At 38.8% G+C, this 18,510-nt stretch overlaps 2 protein-coding genes across 2 annotated transcripts; one reads left to right on the top strand and one right to left on the bottom strand.

The window, feature by feature from the left end:
- Nucleotides 1-1,521: 1,521 nt before the first annotated feature.
- BLZF1 (basic leucine zipper nuclear factor 1) lies at nucleotides 1,522-7,844 on the top strand. The gene is made up of 6 exons (XM_010291514.1): nucleotides 1,522-1,576; nucleotides 2,700-3,139; nucleotides 3,810-4,009; nucleotides 5,650-5,778; nucleotides 6,363-6,582; nucleotides 7,442-7,844. Exons 1-6 carry the CDS (start codon nucleotides 1,558-1,560, stop codon nucleotides 7,625-7,627), a joined length of 1,194 nt encoding a protein of 397 aa, XP_010289816.1. The 5' UTR covers nucleotides 1,522-1,557; the 3' UTR covers nucleotides 7,628-7,844.
- Nucleotides 7,845-10,174: 2,330 nt separating this feature from the next.
- Nucleotides 10,175-15,914, bottom strand: CCDC181 (coiled-coil domain containing 181). Its single transcript, XM_010291513.1, has 5 exons — nucleotides 15,755-15,914; nucleotides 14,242-15,219; nucleotides 11,726-11,872; nucleotides 10,949-11,103; nucleotides 10,175-10,337 (listed from the first exon to the last, which is right to left on the bottom strand). Exons 1-5 carry the CDS (start codon nucleotides 15,890-15,892, stop codon nucleotides 10,175-10,177), a joined length of 1,581 nt encoding a protein of 526 aa, XP_010289815.1. The 5' UTR covers nucleotides 15,893-15,914.
- Between the last annotated feature and the right edge of the window lie 2,596 nt (nucleotides 15,915-18,510).

Genomic DNA, 18,510 nt, shown 5'->3' with positions numbered 1-18,510 from the left:
GTGGTTTTCCGAGACGCTCGTGGATCGTGACTCAGCCGTGTTAATGTAGGATTTCCTTGCGTTGTTTGTCATGTGTGGGTTCTACAGCGCACGACGTTAGCTGAGAAGTGCAGTGCTTAACAATTCGGTGAAGGAATTTTGCTTGTTGGAATGTAATAAAAGGGAGATGTGTGCAGAGACTTACACTGAGACTTTGAAAGTAACAGGACAGTAAAAACAGTATTATAACATGAACACTGAAGGAGCAGGATCATCAGAAAATGGTCTCGGATGAAGCAGCTAAGATCAAATGCCCATTATCAGTCTTTTATTGAGTATTCTTGCCTCTATCTGAGCAGTTACACTTTGATCATCCTCATTTTCCCCAGATGAGTTGAGATCCTCAATCAAACATGAATGAACAGTAGTCGTGATTATTAAATGAGTAAAAACATAACTCCAGCTGTAGAAGCAACAGGTAGCAAGATGTTTCTGTATCTATAGTTTGAGAACTCAAGAAGGGAAAGTTGTTTCTTTTGTCTTCTGGTCGTCACAAAAGATAAACCTACCTTCCACAAAACAGATAATCTAGAAAGCTGGCAGTGGTGTGCTCACTGCAACCATTATCTTTACAGGGCAGAGAGCTGTAGTAGTGGAAGTCAAAAAAGTTATAATTAAGCATTTTCAGTTAGTGGTAAAAAAAGAAGCAAGGGCTTTGGGAGATCTCCCTTGAATAACAGGCAGAACTGCAGGAAAAAAACCTCAAACCAGGGATCTACCAATCTCAATGTAGTTAGTGTCAGACCCTGGAAAAGGGAGGCAAGTGGTCTGGAGAGCTGGGAGTGGATGCACCTGTGGATAAAGAAAGCAATGATCAATAGCGTTGGTGGATAAGGGATAAAACGTCCCGGATGGCAGTTTGGGCCAAACTGAGGGTAAAGTTTTATTGTTGGCTTAAAATAAGCATGTGCAGCCACTCAGGGCACTGACTCTTGCTTTGTCTTGGAATTGGCTCTATCAAAAAAGCTGTATTTTATCAAAAAAGCACTGAAGGAATCGTGCAGTTGTGTAGTTGCCATCGTTTCCTCTTCACCTCTGAAGCACAGTTTAGGATTTCTTTCTTGCAGTTCTGTGATGATCTTAGGTTATCCCTGCACGATCATGCAGCCGTACTCTGGGAGTGTTAGAGAGTTTTAAAGAGTAAGATGAGGGCTCACTGAAAAAAGGAGGGGGACTGGAAAGAGAAATTTGAGGAATGGAAACTGGAGCTGGATGGGGAGCAAGAGATAGGAGTTGAAGTCCGGTTCTTAGTGAAAGAAGAAACAAGTGTCAGAAGTCTTAACAAGCCTTCTCCTTTTAATTCTTTGGGTTCTGGTGTGGGTTTTATAATTTGGGGTTTTTTTTCCTTTGTTTCAGTGTGTTTTTTTCACTGTGCTACTGAACTGGAGTTTAGAGTTTGTCCTAGAAAATAGGGTAATCTGAGATTAACTGTCACTGTTACCTTGCTAAAGTTTCCCCTCCCCCCCACTTTCCTCCTCAGACTTATCTAGTTAGGAAGAGCTGACTGCTAAAGAGAAAATGACATCTCTAGAAAAAGGTAGGTGGTTTACATTATATCTAAGCAGACTGGGTTAAAAGTACTTTAACGTAAATTCTAAAGACCAGAGTTACACTGTATGCCAGACTCCATTCATTTATACTTACTCCTTTTACGTAGCTATTAGGAAGGTGTTATGTGACTTCATTATTGAAGTGAAAACCAGAGCTGCCTGGATCGAACAGTTAATTGAATGTGGTTTTCTAATCCAGCTTTGTATTGAAAAACAGGTTTGTTACTGGTACTGTCATGTGTCTGTACACTTTTCTGTCAGTGCTCCTCTAGTATTTAGAACCTGCTGATACTGATTCAGCCAACTTGAAAGTAGTGCAATATAATAGTGCTACCACAGCATTTTTGAACATCATTATTTGGATAGAGGATGCAGGCTCACATTACTGCCCACAGTATGAGGAAAAAAGCAGTATGTGTAGCTATGTTCTAAGAAACTTTCTTCTTGCACCCATTGTGAGGAAACTTTACTACAATAATACTTCATTCAGCTGAAAACTTAGTGAACTTAAATAAAATTAATTTCAGTAAACATTATCATGCATATTGGGGAATTCAGAGCAGAATGCAGCATTACTGGGAATACTGCAGTCTATTGATTAGAAATGAAGCAGAATGGGCTTTTCTTAAACCTTCACTTGGACAATTAAAAATCATGGTAGGTAGTACTTAAAAGTCTGATAAACTTCTTAAGGTGTTAGTAGCTATGTAGTTAATAGCTGCTTTTCATTTAATTCTTGCTTTTAAAATGAGACTGTTCTGATTCTGTCAGCTCACAAAACCTGATTTTGCTTTCAACCCATGAGTAATATTGTCACGAATTTTCTCTGTACTAGCTTTTTTTTGTGTCTGCATTTAATCTTGCATGGCAGCAGGAAATTAAGATTAATACAATCCAGATCAACATTTGTGTCTTGTACTATTAGTGTTAATGAGCAGTATGCACTTGAGTAAGGACTTTTCTAACTTGTGCTTGATAATTGCTGCTGCAAAGGACTATTTTACACACGCAGTGTGCAATTAAAATTGCAGGAATTAAGTGAAGAGTTACAATGAGACTATAACAAAGTGAAAGGTGGTAAACTTTCCCTCCGCTATTTCTAAATTTTAGTAGATGATGCCTCATCACCCATCCGAGGACCTGGAGATGGCATGGAAACAGAGCAGACAACTGAGTCAGTGGAAGTAATCACTGGAGCCAGCACTACAAACCATCACATCCATCACAGCCCACATAAAAAGACAGTCTCTTCCCTGAGCCCCGGAGTTCTGCAGCTAGGGAAAATACATGCTGATAAATCAGTGGAGATTGAAGCTATTCGTATATTAGTCCCCAAAGCAGCTATCACCCATGTTGTTCCAACTAAAAATGCTAAGGTAGCTAAATCGGTGGGACATAAAGGAGATGCATTCCATCAGTCAGAGGGACCCGCAGATCCCAAGAAAGAACAGATAGAGCTGAAAAATGCAATTGAAAAGCTGAAGAATTCAGAAAAGCGGTTGTTACAGGATAAGGAAGGTCTCTCTAATCAGCTACGCATACAGACAGAGGTAAGAAAAGAAAGGTTTTTTTCTCTCACAGCTGAGCTGCTTTGGTTTATATAGACAGTTTATGAATGCAGCCAAAGAGAACTACTGTGACACTCTAGCCTTGAAACAAATAGTTTCCCTCTTGAAACTTATTGGCTAAGATACAGAGTAGATGTAGGTCTAAGTACTCCAGTGCTGCTTCTCTGACCAGAGATAAAAGTATCAAAGGCATGAAGCCAGGAGAAACATTGGAGGGATGCAGGGAAATATATCTTTCATGAGAAAAGATTTTGCTCCTCAACTCAACCACTAAGTTTAAAATGTTATGCCACAGAAGGGGTGACTATATTTTTCTACATCATATAATCTGTGGATGTCTTTTCTAATCCTTTGTCTTACTGATTCAGGAGTTGAATACTACTGAAACTTTCCTTTTGTTTCTTATAGCAGGCTTTCATTCTTCCTATTTGGCCTGTGTTAGAATTTAAACAAGAATGTTAAATGTGCATTAGTCTCAAATGTTTATGCTCACTGGAGTGGATTGTGAGGCTTGATATACTCTGCATTGGATGTGTCAAATTCTGGAAAGAGAAAGGCAATTTATTATTAGCAATTTGCAATAACTTCACTGCATTCTGGAAGTAGGAGGTTTTTCATTCTATATTGATAAGACAGTGTGGTCTAATTCTAGGTGAATCGGGAGCTGAAGAAATTACTTGTTGCTTCTGTTGGGGACGATCTGCAGTATCACTTTGAACGGATGGCTCGTGAAAAAAATCAGCTAATCCTAGAAAATGAAGTCCTGGGACGGAATATGTCTCAGTTGTCTGAACAATTAGAGCGCATGTCTATACAGTGTGATGTGTGGCGAAGCAAATTCCTAGCAAGCAGGTATTCCTTCTTACAGAGCTGTTACAACAGCATTATCCTTCAGTCTTTCATTACATACGCCCATTGCAAGGCCTGGTAATGTGCTTATATACACAGAGAACAGCCACAACAGCTATACTGACATCCACTATGGAATTTGAGTATACAGAAAAGGTACAAAGAAAGTAAGCTCCTTGTAAATCTGAACAGTTCTGCTTTTCAAAGGTAATACAGTGGGTCCTATACCTCCTAAAGTCTTAACTACAGTTCTTGTCAACATAGCCCAAGAAGTTCTTAATTCTGATAGACTGTGTGCGGTTTGGGGTTTAAAAATGTCTTCGAGGATTGAATTGTCTTTAAAGGTAACTAGCTTGATTTTCATCCCCATCCCCCAAGTACGATACAGTCATCAATGTGTGAAGTTGGTTTGGTTAAGAAGTCTGCTTACAGTGATTGAGGGATCTACTGGGAAGGGCAGCTCAGTATAGAAGAAAGAGCAGGGGCACCTCTTCATTACACACTGATTGTGTTACTGCTAAGAACCCTGCTGTTACTTCTGTAACCATAAAATAATGGGTAGCAAAAGTCAGGAGCAAATATTAAGCTGCTCTGAATGTCAAAATCTCATTTGACAATGGATTAGACTTCTAACTTTATGAGTGTAGTTGTCTTACCAGATAATGTAACTAGTGTTCCAGGACTTTTAATCTTTTACTGTACTTGGATATAACTAACTCAATTTTAATTATGGTGCTTAATGCATATTACAAAAAGGCCTCTACTGCTTGAAGGAAATGGTAAGAGAATACAGTGTCCTTCCTTTAATTTGATGGTCTTAAGAAGTTTCAGCATATTGAGTGAATGTAAGTACTTGTTGATAGTCTAGGTAGGCAAGTGTTACTATCCTGATTTCACTTGTTTCTTTAGCATTAACAGGAGTTCTGAGATCAGGGGTGCAAGTCCCTTCTAGGAACGACAGTGTGGTGATGTGCTTAGAGTAACACTCTTCGATATTATAACATCCTGGTTCGTTGAGATCTCGGATTTCTAACTGGTAGTTGTTTAAATGTCATTCTGGTTTTTGCATTTGCATTATCGCAGACATTCGAAATACCTGCTTGAGGGCTCAGTGCCAAGTCTCATGGCATAGCAACATATGACAACAGTTGTCTCATTTGTAACTCTTAAATGCTTGTATCTGGCACATAAAACATCTATTTATTGCCCTTGAGAAAGGCAGAGTTGAATGAATGCAGTCTGTAGCCATAGCTGTCATCTTTAGAGATGAGTATGAAAAGGTGATTATAGCATACTTGTGAAAACTGTGTTAGTAAAACAAAATGTATTTATCTATCAGGATGTTTGTCCACCATGTTCACTTACTCAAAGTGTCTTTAAATGTCTGTTACTAGATTTATATTAAGTGACACAAGATTTTTTTAAGTTGGAACGTCATAATCTTGCACTTGTGTTGACTGCAGTTGAACAGAAATTGCTCTTAATACATGTCCTTTGTAGTAAGGTTGATATAAGCCCTGCTTAGGGGCAGCTGCCCCTGCAGCTTAATACTTAGTTTGAGCTGACAAAGTAGACTCTGTAGTAGAATGAAGGTGACTTTCAAACTGCTCACTTACACTACTGACTGGAGATTTCTTTTGCAGGGTTATGGCTGATGAGCTAACCAATACCAGAGCAATTCTTCAGCGTCAAACCAGAGATGCACAAAGTGCCATCCAGGACTTACTGAATGAACGTGATCAGTTCCGTCAAGAGATGATTGATACACAGAAGTATGATTTTTTTCTAATCCAGACTACCTCTGTGCAAACTGTTTAATTTCTGTCAGTTTATTCTAGGCCACAGAAGAATCAGATAACTTTCCCCTGTTCTGGTGATATTCAATGAAAATTAATTATGCCGATGGATAGTAGCCACTTTTCAGTCTCAGAGCTAAAAGAGCCAAAGGAGTGTTATTTTTCTTCATCATTCCCTGGAGGTGTGAGGTGTTAGGCATCCTATGCTGCGGAACTGACATCCCCCATATCCTCAGGCTTTCTGTATTAATCAGTTACTGGTTTGACTTCATCTCCTCTGTTCCTTCTAAAACATACAGATTCTTCTACCTACATTGACTTTTTAATGCTTGTCCTGCCAGATGTAAAATAAGTTTTACCAGTATTAAAATTCTGTGTTGGTGAGGCCTTGCCTTGGAGAATGGCCTGTTTGCCCCCTTGTTTTTAAACACTTCCCTTTTTGGTTAACATTTGGCTTGTGCAGTAAGTCTTCAGAAGAGACGACTCCTCTGAAGTACGCTGTGTGCTAATAGTATAGACTACAAAAACCACTAATAGGGCGCTTTTTCCTTTCTGCACAGGCTGCTGGAGGAGCTGATGGTTTCTCTTCAATGGGGGAGACAACAGACATACTACCCTAGTGCCCAACCTTATACTACAACAGAGCTAGCAGCTGTGAATTGTAAGCTAGCCAAAGCTGTAAGCTCACATCTTCTTGGAAATGTTGGCACTAACAGTCCAAAAAAGACTTCAACAGCTGTGGAGTTTTGCAATACCCCTGCTGAGAAAATGGCTGAAAAGGTGAGAACCTTGTTTCACATATCTCAATCTGTCAGCACAGAGTCGTCTTTCCAGGAAGAAGCACGTTGCTTTGTGTTAACTGCTTAATATCTTGCCTTTTTTAAGAAACTCTGTGCAGGGGAAACATGCTGAATAGAGCTGTCTGTTTCTGTCTTTAAAAAAAAAAAAAAGACAAAACTGGAAAAACAAGCAAAACAAAAATAATATGATGATACATACTGTTTCCTTGTCTGTCCCTAGCACCGCAAATAACTGGGTCAAAATTTGTTTAGAGTTAGTGTGTCAGGAGGAAGCCAACGGAAAATACTTAATTGACTTTGAAAACTGAGTGGGGGAAGAGACCTAGTTCGGGTAGGAATAAGTCATAACTCTTCAGCAGTAGTTTCTGTTGCCCTAAAAATCAGTTCTGTTGAAAGTGGGTGGAAACACAGAGGGAAGAGAAGCTGTATGGCTGTCTTTCAAGATAAGGTTCCACTGCAGGAAGCTTGATGTTTAAATAGCAAATTAGACTAACAGTTTAGTCTGGAAGCAATTGAGCAATAGTTGACAGCAGGAGGCTCACGGTGCCTAGTTATCTGTGGTGTTATTGCCTGGTTTTGCTCACCTCTGCTAGAAAGAGAAGAATTTTTTTATTCTCAGTAAAATCATACTTTGGATTTTCTGATGGACACTTAACAATTTATAAACAGTACTTAATGCCTTTCTATTGAGGGTCTGGATAGATGGATTTTTAGTCTTCAATTTGGAAAAAAAAATTGAGAAAACTCTTTTGAGCAGAAATTCTTCCTAGCTGTTAGAGAAGGATAAACCCCATTAAACTTAACGGATATATTTTCATTCTCAACTTTTCCATCCTTAGGTGCTACGTGTACTGGATCCAGCTGCACGTACAGAAGGACCAACAGAAGTTTCTTTTTCTGAGACTTCTCCATCTTCCTTCCTTTCCACAAAAAAGAATATTGGAAGGTTTCACCCATATACAAGATACGAAGATGTAACTTTCAATTGTTGCAATCGCTGTCAAGGAGAGCTGACAGCCCTTTAAAAGCACTGCCAATGCAACTGCACATGCGCTCTTTCTGAAGAAACACACTAGTTGATGTTCAGCTTTTTTTCAGCAGGCTTCCCTTTTCCCTGTTTCTTCCCATAATGGGTGGGGTTTAACATTGGAAATTATGCGGTTTCTGCTTCTCTACCTCTTGAAGTTAGGGACTGACAGGATTTCCTTAGCCTCTGGGATATTTCTACTACTTTTCAGTTTGGAAATCTACTTACTTTCTTCTACAAAGGTGAGAGCAAAAATGTGTAGAGCATAGAGATGTCCTTGACTATTTAAGGTTTACAGTCTTATTAGCAAATCTCAATGGATTTCTCTTTAGAGGGAGACAAAAGCGTAACTATACCAAAGTAAATGAAGTGCTGATAGGTTATGTTTAAAAAAAAAAAAAGATAATGGAAAATGGTCAGCTCCATGCTTTTTTTTTTTTTACTTTCAGCCAAGGTGGTGAACTTCCCCAAGCCTATGTTCAGCCTTTTAAATTCAGTAATGAAAGGGAATATATGCAAAGATTCTTCAAAGTTTTGAAAGAGCAAGCATATACATTGTTGCAGCCCTCCTGGCAAGAAGGGGAAAGAGCTTGATGAACTCTAGCTATAATATATAAATAGCAACTGATTTTAAATGGATTCTGGAAAACTGTGCAGGGTGAGATTATTCTTTTGTTTCCATAAAGCTAAAATAACAGCTTTTCCATCTATTTTAGCTTCTAGAGTGAAGCCGTTGCATAGCTGATCCTCAGCAAAGACAGACTGATACACCTCCTTTAGTATATAGTGTTGAAACTTGACCTAGCATTAGAACTTAGTCCTTGCTCAAGGTCTTCCTGGGTGTTATAGGAAGTTGAAGATAAGCACTAAGTTAGTACAGGCACTGGTAAAAAAATACTACTTTTTTTTTTTTACTTGTATGGTTTTATAATCTTGATGTAGGTCTGAAGAGACATTTTGGCAGATAATGTGCTAAATACATTTGCAACCTGAATAGGCTTCTTTGGAAAGAGGAATGGTAGGAGGATGCAAATATGCATTTTAATTTCTTAGTTTTATTCCCAAATTTATCATACGTAGCTGTCTAGTTTGTGGAAAGGGTTTCTGAAATGGTTACTTTTACCCAGTTTTCCTTTGAATCTCATAACTTACATATTGTGATCATGGTGTAAGTTCTTGCTGTTGCTGGCTATGCTTTGGTTTGCATAAATAAAACTACAATAAACTTTCTTTGCTTGCTTTCAAGTTGCAGTTTTGCATTTAATGTAGCTGTATTTTTGACCTTGTTTTCTCTGCAGCATAGAAGGAACTATAGGACATTGAACTTGTAAAACCCTTCACTCTACTGGTCTCAGGTAATGAACCAAGAAATACTTCTTTTGTAGCTTACTACCATTAGGGAAATATGAACCTTTGCAAACTTTCCCCCTGCATTTCCTTGCTAGACACAAGCAGCATTTCTTGCCCTTGGTGCCAGGGGAAGGTACACGAAGGAGGAAGGCACCAGCTACTCATGTTTCTCAGCTTGTAAAATCTTCATTCCACAGCCCTGCCCTTTATCTGTGCTGGTAAAAGCTGCAACACAGCACTTTCCAGGCAAGCATCAGTTACATGCCTATAACTATCTCCAAAACGGTAAGAGAAAAATGCTAATGGCAAATTTGCTTTGCATCTACTGCACTTCCTTCTGTTACAGTACTTCCTACTACAAAGAGAATACTTTGAATGTGGAAAAATGTAAGAACAATGCCAGATCATGAAATCTGTTGCACACAGAGCTGGACAGAATGTTCCTCATCTTGCACTAACTTTGCGATTTCATGAGTGACCTTGTTCTCTGACAAGAGTTCACAATTTAGCTGCGTACAGTGATGTAGTTTATTATAATAAATTTAGCAAACATGGACATATATACAAGGACTTCAGCTTCCTTGATATTGATAGAGGACATAATTCACACAACGTTTTAATTTCATGAAATAGAAAACTACTGAATATGAGTCACAGAAATGTGCATGTGCACATACATCATAGCCTTCACTAACCACTTTCCCTGAACTAAAATACAGTCCTCTGGTCTAGCCAGAATTACAGCTGGTCAACAGATCAATAGAAAGTGGTACAAGAAACAGCATTTTCCAACAACATAACACCTTGTACAGTCTTCATCACAAGCAGCAGCAAACAGCACTATTAATCCAACAAAATTCAACTTTCTACATAATAGCCTGCATCCAGGAATTCATGGTAGAGTTGAGTATAAAGTGAAGACAGGAATGTGTATTTGCCACCCTCACATATAGATCTCACGCTCATTTAGATTTGGTCAAATGAAGAAGATCCCTGAGTTAGACATAAAAGCAGGCTTTTCACCAAGGTTACAAATAAATAGATAGATAGTAAAATCATTGTCAGTGAAGGTAATTGTTAAACTTGCTTGATGACTTCAAAAACATCACAAAAAGTCATTAGCTGTGAAGAGCAAAAGCTCAAGCCGTAAAAATTAAGAGGGTTGCCACTGAGAACTCACTGGTTACATCAAACTTCAACTGTAATGGTCTGTGAAGCGAAAGGATTTAGGCTCTGAACTAATACAGCGGATGTTCTGCATCTGTTTTGCTCTTCTGGCTTCTAATCTAAGCTGCCTTGCTCTCTCTTTAGCAGCTAGTTCTTCTGCTCTTTTTTCTTCTCTCTTCCTTTTTAGCCATCTGTGGAGAGAGAAACAGGACTAGAGGTACTGGCAGTTGCAACTGAAAGCTTTACGTCATCCATTCAAAGGAGACTTGCCCCCGTTTAACTAGAGTCCTCTTGTCCTGTAGGATAAAGTTCGGTGTCATGGCTGAGCCAATCTAAAAGCCTGCTGCTCCTAAGCATGGGAAATGCTACTTTTCTACCCCCGTTCTGCTTCTGCACCCACCTTTACCTCCCCCTCAGCAGAAGGTTGAGCTGATTCAACTCATGGACTCGAGGGGAAAAAAAAAATCATTTTATTGGATAATGAACTGAATCAACACAAGCTTGCTCCAGAACAGGCAAAAAGGAGTAGGGGAGAAGGATCTCCTGTTTTCAGCAGAAGCAATTCACTATTTCAGCTCAGGCTCTGGCAAGTAATTTCACAACAGTGAACAAACAACATCAAGGAACTGATGTATTTTTGCTAAGGTGTAAGTTTATGAGGGGCATATTCATGCAAAAAAAACCAAACCCAAATGAACCAATAAAGACTTCAGCAGTAAAGATGTACCATGAAAATACTACAGTCTTAAGCTGATTGAGAGACTAAAAGTTTTCAAATATGATACCCTAGGGATGGCCTTACTCTTTAAAGGCTCTGTTGCATTCCTCTGTTCTTGGAAAAAAGGCAATTCCCTCAGCTTGGCGTCTCAACATTTCTATCTGTTTTTCTTTCATGTGTTCTTGATGCTTTTTTTTAAGCCATAACTTGAAGGCTTCCTCTGGATTCCTGCTCCTCTCCTATTTAAAAAAAAGAGACATAGATACACAAGGCTTATTCTTAAATGACCTTTATAATAATTTTTTGAACTCTGCTTGCATCTCCCATCCACAAAACATACTTTATAAGCAAACTAGAACATATGCTAATCTGGCATAGAGTATATACATAAGCGAGCATTCAAAGCGGTATGTTTTAAAAAATACTGAATTTAGCTTTTCAAGCCCATTGCTGCAAGACAAAGGAACTTCAGAACAGAGCATCTGAATCTTAAGGTTCTGGTCATGTGCATTAGCTGCTTGCCAAGGAGTTCGATGGTAAAGAACACACTTCAAAGCGTTTCTGGCTGCTTGTTCACTGCAGAGTTCAAGTCATTCTCCTGACAAAAAGGAGCATTGCTGTATCTCCTGTGATTTTATAGCTAGTAAATTCATATATCCAGCTTCTATGACACAAGCACCCTGCCAAGCAGAATAATCCTAAACATGCAAGTCAATCTAGGTCTTCCCTGAAAACAATGTAACCAAACCATTTCCTATCACTGTAAATTTTCATATGCTTAGCTAAGAACACAGGCTGAGTATTTGGTTTTCCTGTTTAATGAGCACTGTAGATCCCAGTCCTACGTTAGGAAGATCTTACTTTGCTGTTCAAGTCTTCTAGCTCCTTTGCACGACGAATTCGCTTTTCTTCTTGCACTTGTTCTTTCTTCTTCTGTAACCAAGCTTTAAAAACCATCTCATTCTCTCTTCTCTTCTGTTCATCTTGTTCCCTTTTCCGTTCTTCTTCCTTGAATGGAATGAAGAGTGAATAAACTTATTTTTTAAAAGAATCATCTTAATCTGCAAAGGCTTTCACAGACAATAAATAAACCATTTGAACTGTATGAGAGAAAAAAAAATACCGATGAAACGGGAATACTTAAAGACTGTATCCTAGCTGATTGATAACTACTTTTAGAAAGAAACAAGTTTGAGCCCTCCTGCAGTTCATGTTACATTCAGATACTTTCAGCCTAACCCTTACTGTAATTACCCCCATTTCCATGATACTTCTCAGCTCACAGACATTTCAGACATAGCAACAGGTCAAGACTTTTAAAATTAAGCCTGCCCAACAGCTCTGATTGGCTTAAAATCAGTTTAAACTGATGCCTTTTAAAAATGAATGCAACTCTCAGGCTTGATGGACCACTAAATTCTAAAGGAAATTTAACTACCTATGGACTGCAGGCACTACCTTATAAATAAGGATTTTTTCCTAGCCATGAAGTTGTAACGTATTTATTTAAGGCATATTAATAGCTTAACACTTTTTTTCAAGTTTACAAAATTAATTGATTTTTACAAAATTGAGAAAAGTTTTTTGTAATTATTAATCTTATTTTAGCTATCTACAAGGAGGAGAAAGGTTTCCAAAAAACACTTCAGAAAGCCGATTTTATGAGGTTTTTACTATCTTTGACACAAAAGCTACAATCCCCACACATTTCAACATTCAGAGACATCTATTCTTCTTGCAAATAGATGATCTTCCTCCCACCTACACACAACTTTCATATGAACCTCCAAATTTACAATCTGTAATTTACTGAAATGAAAGAAACCCCACCAAAATGAAGCAGATGGATTCCAGTAATGTCAAGAAATGTTTCATGCCTGTAAAATCCATGACAGAATGGAAGAACTCCATTCAAGAATGAAGAAATAAAGTAATACATTCTTACCTTTTCATAAGTCAGCCAACAGAGGAAGACATTTAGCACACAGTTAGGAACATAAACCTTCCTTACCTCCACCACACTACCTTTTACTTTAAACACGCAGAGTACTGGTCAAGAGATCTAGTCCTGTGTGTGCAACGAAAACACACCAGTAACTCTTAACATTTCATACCTCTCATTACTGAGCTAAGCCTCAGCAAACCTTTCAAATAAAGAACACTACACCTATTTCCATGGGTAGTGAGCAACTTTGAAGCCACTCAGCCAGCTTACTTAGAATGCCATGGCACAGAAAAATGGTAGATGCTTCCATGTCCTTTTTATAGAGCAACATACATAGTAAGCTACCTTTCTGCAATTATATCATCATAATGCGAAGTGAAGCAAAATGTCTACGTTTTTAAAATCTTTGGTAAAGACTTCTGCAGTTCTTGTTACAGTTGTTGGAGGCTGACTTTCTATTAAATATTATTTTCTTCTGAATAAGGAGCTGAGAAAGAATTAAAAGTTTTTTTCCCCCAGTAATACATAAGATACTGATTTGATTTTCTATTTTTTTTTTTTTATTTTAAATTACTGCCCTTTATAGATACAAGAAGGATAACTTCAGTACTGGGAATATTTTCTTCTTTTTGTCCTCTGTGTAGTGCCCAAGTAAAACCAAATAAGAAGGAAAAGTAGTATCCATTAACAGAGAAAGGGAAAAAAACCCTACTTTGCCACAAACCCATTGAGAAAACTTACTACAACAGTCACCCATGCAAAACCTGTACAGGAAAAAAGTATCCAGTTATATTATCAGTCAACATGACTTCACCTGCATGCATCTTAAAAAGTGGCATGCCTTGTTGCTTGTGTAAGTCAGCTCTATCTTCCATACATGTTAAACAGCCCCCCCTGCTTTGTTCATAGCTCTCACAGTCATTCTCTTGTGTAAATCTTATGTTACAACTGAATGCTCTCCCAGATTATAATTGCCTATTAAGCACTTCACAAGCACCGAAATGTGCACCTGCATTACTGCGGTTAATGTTAACTTCCTGCATTGCAGTGTAATCTGTGGAGATGCGATACCATGTGCTACGTTCCAGTAAACAGTGAGCCTGTAATGGAACCTAGGTAGAAAGAGAGTCAATAAGCAAAAGCATTAAGCACAATATAGCAGAAGGTGGCCTATTTATGAAGGATATATTAAATAAATACTTAATTTCTCCTGTGAGCAAGGCATGATCCTATGCCACTCTGTGGGTTTTTTTTCTTTTAAGGAAAGAAGTTTTGAGAGATTCTGTACAAACTCCAGAGTAGTAGTATTATCATTATTATTGCTGCTGTTTTTATCACAGAAAAATGGAGTAAATGCCCTGAACATGTGGTCTCTGTGAAGCAAAGGAACAGCATGGTCACTGTAATCTACTTGTTGCCTCTGTATCTTTACCTCTTTCCTCAGTTTTTCCTTCCTTTGTTCTAACTGCTTCCGCAATTCTTTTTGTCTGGGAGAAAGACAGTAAGTGGAGCTTCTGATGGGCACATTTGCAGACTGTGCCCTCTGCGGAGTCTTCCGTTTTCCCAGACCTCTTGCAGCACTGACAGCAGAATTTGGACGACGCTTAGGGTTAGATGGAGGCTTAGGGAAATACACACACTCTTCTCCACCAGGAGAAAAAGAATGTGCTCCTGGTCTTACTGGAGGTACTTCCTTCATTCGAGAGACAGTGCCAAAAGGACCGCAGTGTGAAGATTTTGGAGACATATGTTGAGTTTCAATATCAGTAAAAGAAACACTTATTGGGGGCAAAAAGCCCTGGCTTTCAATATCACGTAAACTTAAAAGTTCAAACTTTCCATCTTTTTCCACTAGGATTTTACCATCCTTCTTTTCCTCATCATTGTCAGCACACAGTGAAAGTGATGTGCTTTCCTGTCCCATTTCATTAGAAATATGCAACCGAGATAGCCTATTTGAAACATCATCTCCTCTTGCAAAGTCAGTTTTACAAACTTCAGCATCTTCTAGAGGAGGAACTTCGAGATCCACCAACTTATCTTTAAATTTTAATTTCCGTTCTCTGTTCTGATCCACAGGAGCCTGATTCTCAAGCAGTTTATTGGCTTCTTCAATCTTTTCCAAGATGTAACGCTTTATTTCTTCATCCTCTTCCTCATCCAGTTCCTGCTGGTTTTCCAGCTTGGATTCCTGGGTAGAACTTTCACTATCAGTATCAGATGCATGGTCTCCCCGTTTAATATCAGGCCTGGATTCCAAACTTTCTTCATTGGAGGGTCTGACTTTCACATCTACATCTGCCTCTGAAAGTTGATCTGGATTTTCTTCCATTTCCTCATTGTCTTCCTGAAACTTGTCTGCAACTTTAACAACTTGTGCTTCAATATCCTCTTCATTTTTTTCAGGATTCTAAAAAAATTAAAATATACTAGTCTATTCTCCCAACAAAGAACAGTATCAGAGAAAGAGAAAAGAAATATCAAGAGAGAAGAGCAGTACTAACTATCCTAATTCTAAAACAGGCTGTCAAGTAGTGCATGTCACAACTAATCACTTTTTTGGCACTAGCAACTCTCTTGCAGTTTCTCCATGTTTGCTTCTGCACAAAGTTTAACTAACCATGGCTTGCGCAGTAAAGTGATCAGTGGCAGCAGAAAAACAGAACAATGTGTGTTGCAAAAAACACTTAAAGGAACCCAGAAGTACTTTTGAAACAAACATATGATTTTCCATTAACACTGAATTTTCTGTTTTAAGACAATTATAACTGACCTAACCAGTTCACTGAATTATTTTTCACTCTGTAATTCCAAATAACCTTCCTTGTCAAAATTCAGTGAATGTGCCTACACATTTCAAACCATATTGAATTTTGTGCTTATGATTCCAAATATTACTCAGTTCTCTTCCAAATTAAACAACTAGCATTTAATTTAACAAATACCTCTCTTTCACCAAGGATTTTGTTTTCTTCTTCATTAATTAGCCATTCGAGGTCTTTTTCAAAGTCATCCTCATATTCTCCACTTTCTGTTAAATCACCCGTATCTGATGGATCTCCTTGGTCTTCCTTTTCACTCATTTTGGCAATGTGTTAGAGTAATACTATAAAAAGGAGAGGGAAAAAAATTGTTTTAAAACTCTAGTGACATACAAATATAGAACACTGATATCTCTTATGGCACCCACACCAAACTTGTCAGCACTTAGATGGTGCCAAAGCACCTCAGAACTAAGGATCTCCAATGGTTTATAAACATGAACAGTTTTCGCCTTTCCAGCTCTGACTACTAGGGTAAGATTTGAGCCAAAGCAAACTGAGGTGACTTACTCAATGTCTTGCAGTGAGTCTCTGACAGAGTTAAGACTAGAACTCATGATGTCTTAACTGTCAGACCCATCCTTACACATAAAACAGTGATCTCTTTGTTAATTAGAAGTATGTGCAGCTTGCTTTGCTCCCAGGTGTGTTTTACATTGTTGTTTTATATCTGCCTGACGCACTTTCCTTCAAAGAAATCTTAATTTGTTTAAAGTGACATTGCAAAGATGTGGGATGCACATGTCCTAGAATATGCATGCCATGGCTTACGGTAGATCAAATTATCAAAGCGCTTCCCATAATGACATATTAAAATAAGACAGCATTTATTGATTGGACTCTTTCAGGAACTTTCTCATAGAATCACCGAACATTTACAAGCAGCTAGCTTTCAAACCATAGCACCTCCATGAGTATTAGGGGCAAAGAAAGTCACACAGACACCAATTGACACTGCTGGGAAAAGGATTCAGTTCTGGTTTTAATTTCTGAAGAGAACAACAATGGAAATGCTCGTTAGCCACTTAATCAGCCTGGATAAAGTCATATTTTTGACAAAACTGAAGATGAGCCACTGTAAGGATTGAATCTTTTAAACAATCTTTGGACTGCATACCACACAGGTGCCAACAACTCCTGGAAGACTGCTTGGGGGTCGAGGCTGACTGCTTGCACCCTCTGCTCAGCTCATTGAAGGCATCTGTCTCCACCTAAAGACATGTGGAGACACACATCAGCCTAGACAGCTCATTCTCCTCTTTTTACAGCTTTAGCCACTCATCATTCCTTCCTTAATTTGTTTATCATTGTTTGCAAAAGCAACGTAAGAAGGATATGTTGATTGTTCAAAAGTCCCTGTGTTCTTTGTACCATCTGCTATACACAGGAAGGTGCCAGTTCTGTCTCTCTGATAGGAAAAATCTGTCATTTACAATGTACTAAAAGATCCTGACAGGAGCATTAGCTTATAGCAACACAACATGGGATGTAAGAGTTAGCTCTGACCCTGGGTGTTCCTGGAACAGCAAGACAGCTCTTGCTGTGCAACCTGTCCTTCCCAACAAGGAGGGCTGCACCTGGACTTCCCAAGCTGTCTAAGCATTTTGTAATGCATTTTGTAATCCTTCCATCCAAAAGATGCTGCTTAAATTCCTGCAAGCTTTCGTTTTCAATTCTGAGGAGCACCCTTGATGAGTTCTCATTTATTCTCAGGAACACCAGCTCCACTTCTTAAAACTCTACATTTCATGCCTGACAAGAGTGCTGCTCTTTTAGACCTCAAAATTTAGTCAAGATTTGTTTAAATTGAAAGAATGGTACTAAAGCTGGGCACTTTTGTTGCAAACTCGTTCGTATACAAACTATCAGATCTCTTCTTTTTGTTCTATCCATATTTTGTTCAAGAAAATCTGGCAATTTTTTACTCGTAATTCACTTCTTTTTAGCCACCACTTGCCACAAGAATCACTCATTCATGCTAGATTTCTCAGTTTAAATTTTCAAAGCTTGTTTAGACTATTGTCTTGGCTTTCTACACCATGTCTATTTCCATCATGGTTTTCCTGCACCTCTTCTCAGATGGTATGTAAAACATCTTGCTTGGAAATGCCCTATCCTTGGTTTGGGTGGCAATATGTACCTGGGTTCTTAATGGAGATTGCTTTGCTCTAGTGCATACTCACCACAAAAGAACTATTCTTCCTTAACTACATAATTATGGTAAGTGGTTGCAAAAGCTACAAAGCTGAACTGTGCTTTTAAGAAAACACACTCATGTCAGTCTGTGCCACTCAGCACAAATACTGAAAACTGTTCAGTTTATTTATAATACATGTAATAAAGGCGAGCAGCATACAATCAGCGTCTTCCGTTGTAACATAAAGCAGTCACGGCTGAAGAGATAATTTCGGTTTAATGACCTGGTTCCAGAAAATCCTCCATCAGCTCCTATTCTATTCAGGGTCTTAAGAAGTAAAGATTAAAGTGCTACAGCTTTAATAGGGACCAAAAGTATTCAGAAAATCTCAAGTCTTCATTTTCACCTGCTTCTATTCTAATTTGGCGGGGGGGAGGGGGCACACCGTATGCTGTGGCTGAATTGTTCTGCAAAGCTCAGTAACGCCTCTACGGGTTATATTCAGGCACAGGCTAGGCACAGTTACAACAAAAAGAGGGATGCAGTAACGGATTTTTGTTGTTTTGTCCCTTCGTACCAAAGCATACAACGCATTACAGCTTCATAAACCCGAGCCCAACACGGTTACGGTGGGGAGCGCCCAGCCCCGCGTCTCAAAGCCGGCAGCTTCTGCTTATGAAGACCGGCAAACGACGCTCCCCGGCGCACCGCGGTTACTACCGACACCCCGAGCAGGCGAAGC

This window comes from Phaethon lepturus, unplaced genomic scaffold (assembly GCF_000687285.1).
Source record: "Phaethon lepturus isolate BGI_N335 unplaced genomic scaffold, ASM68728v1 scaffold43497, whole genome shotgun sequence".
NCBI lineage: Eukaryota > Metazoa > Chordata > Aves > Phaethontiformes > Phaethontidae > Phaethon > Phaethon lepturus.
This window is presented reverse-complemented; position numbering and strand designations above follow the sequence as displayed.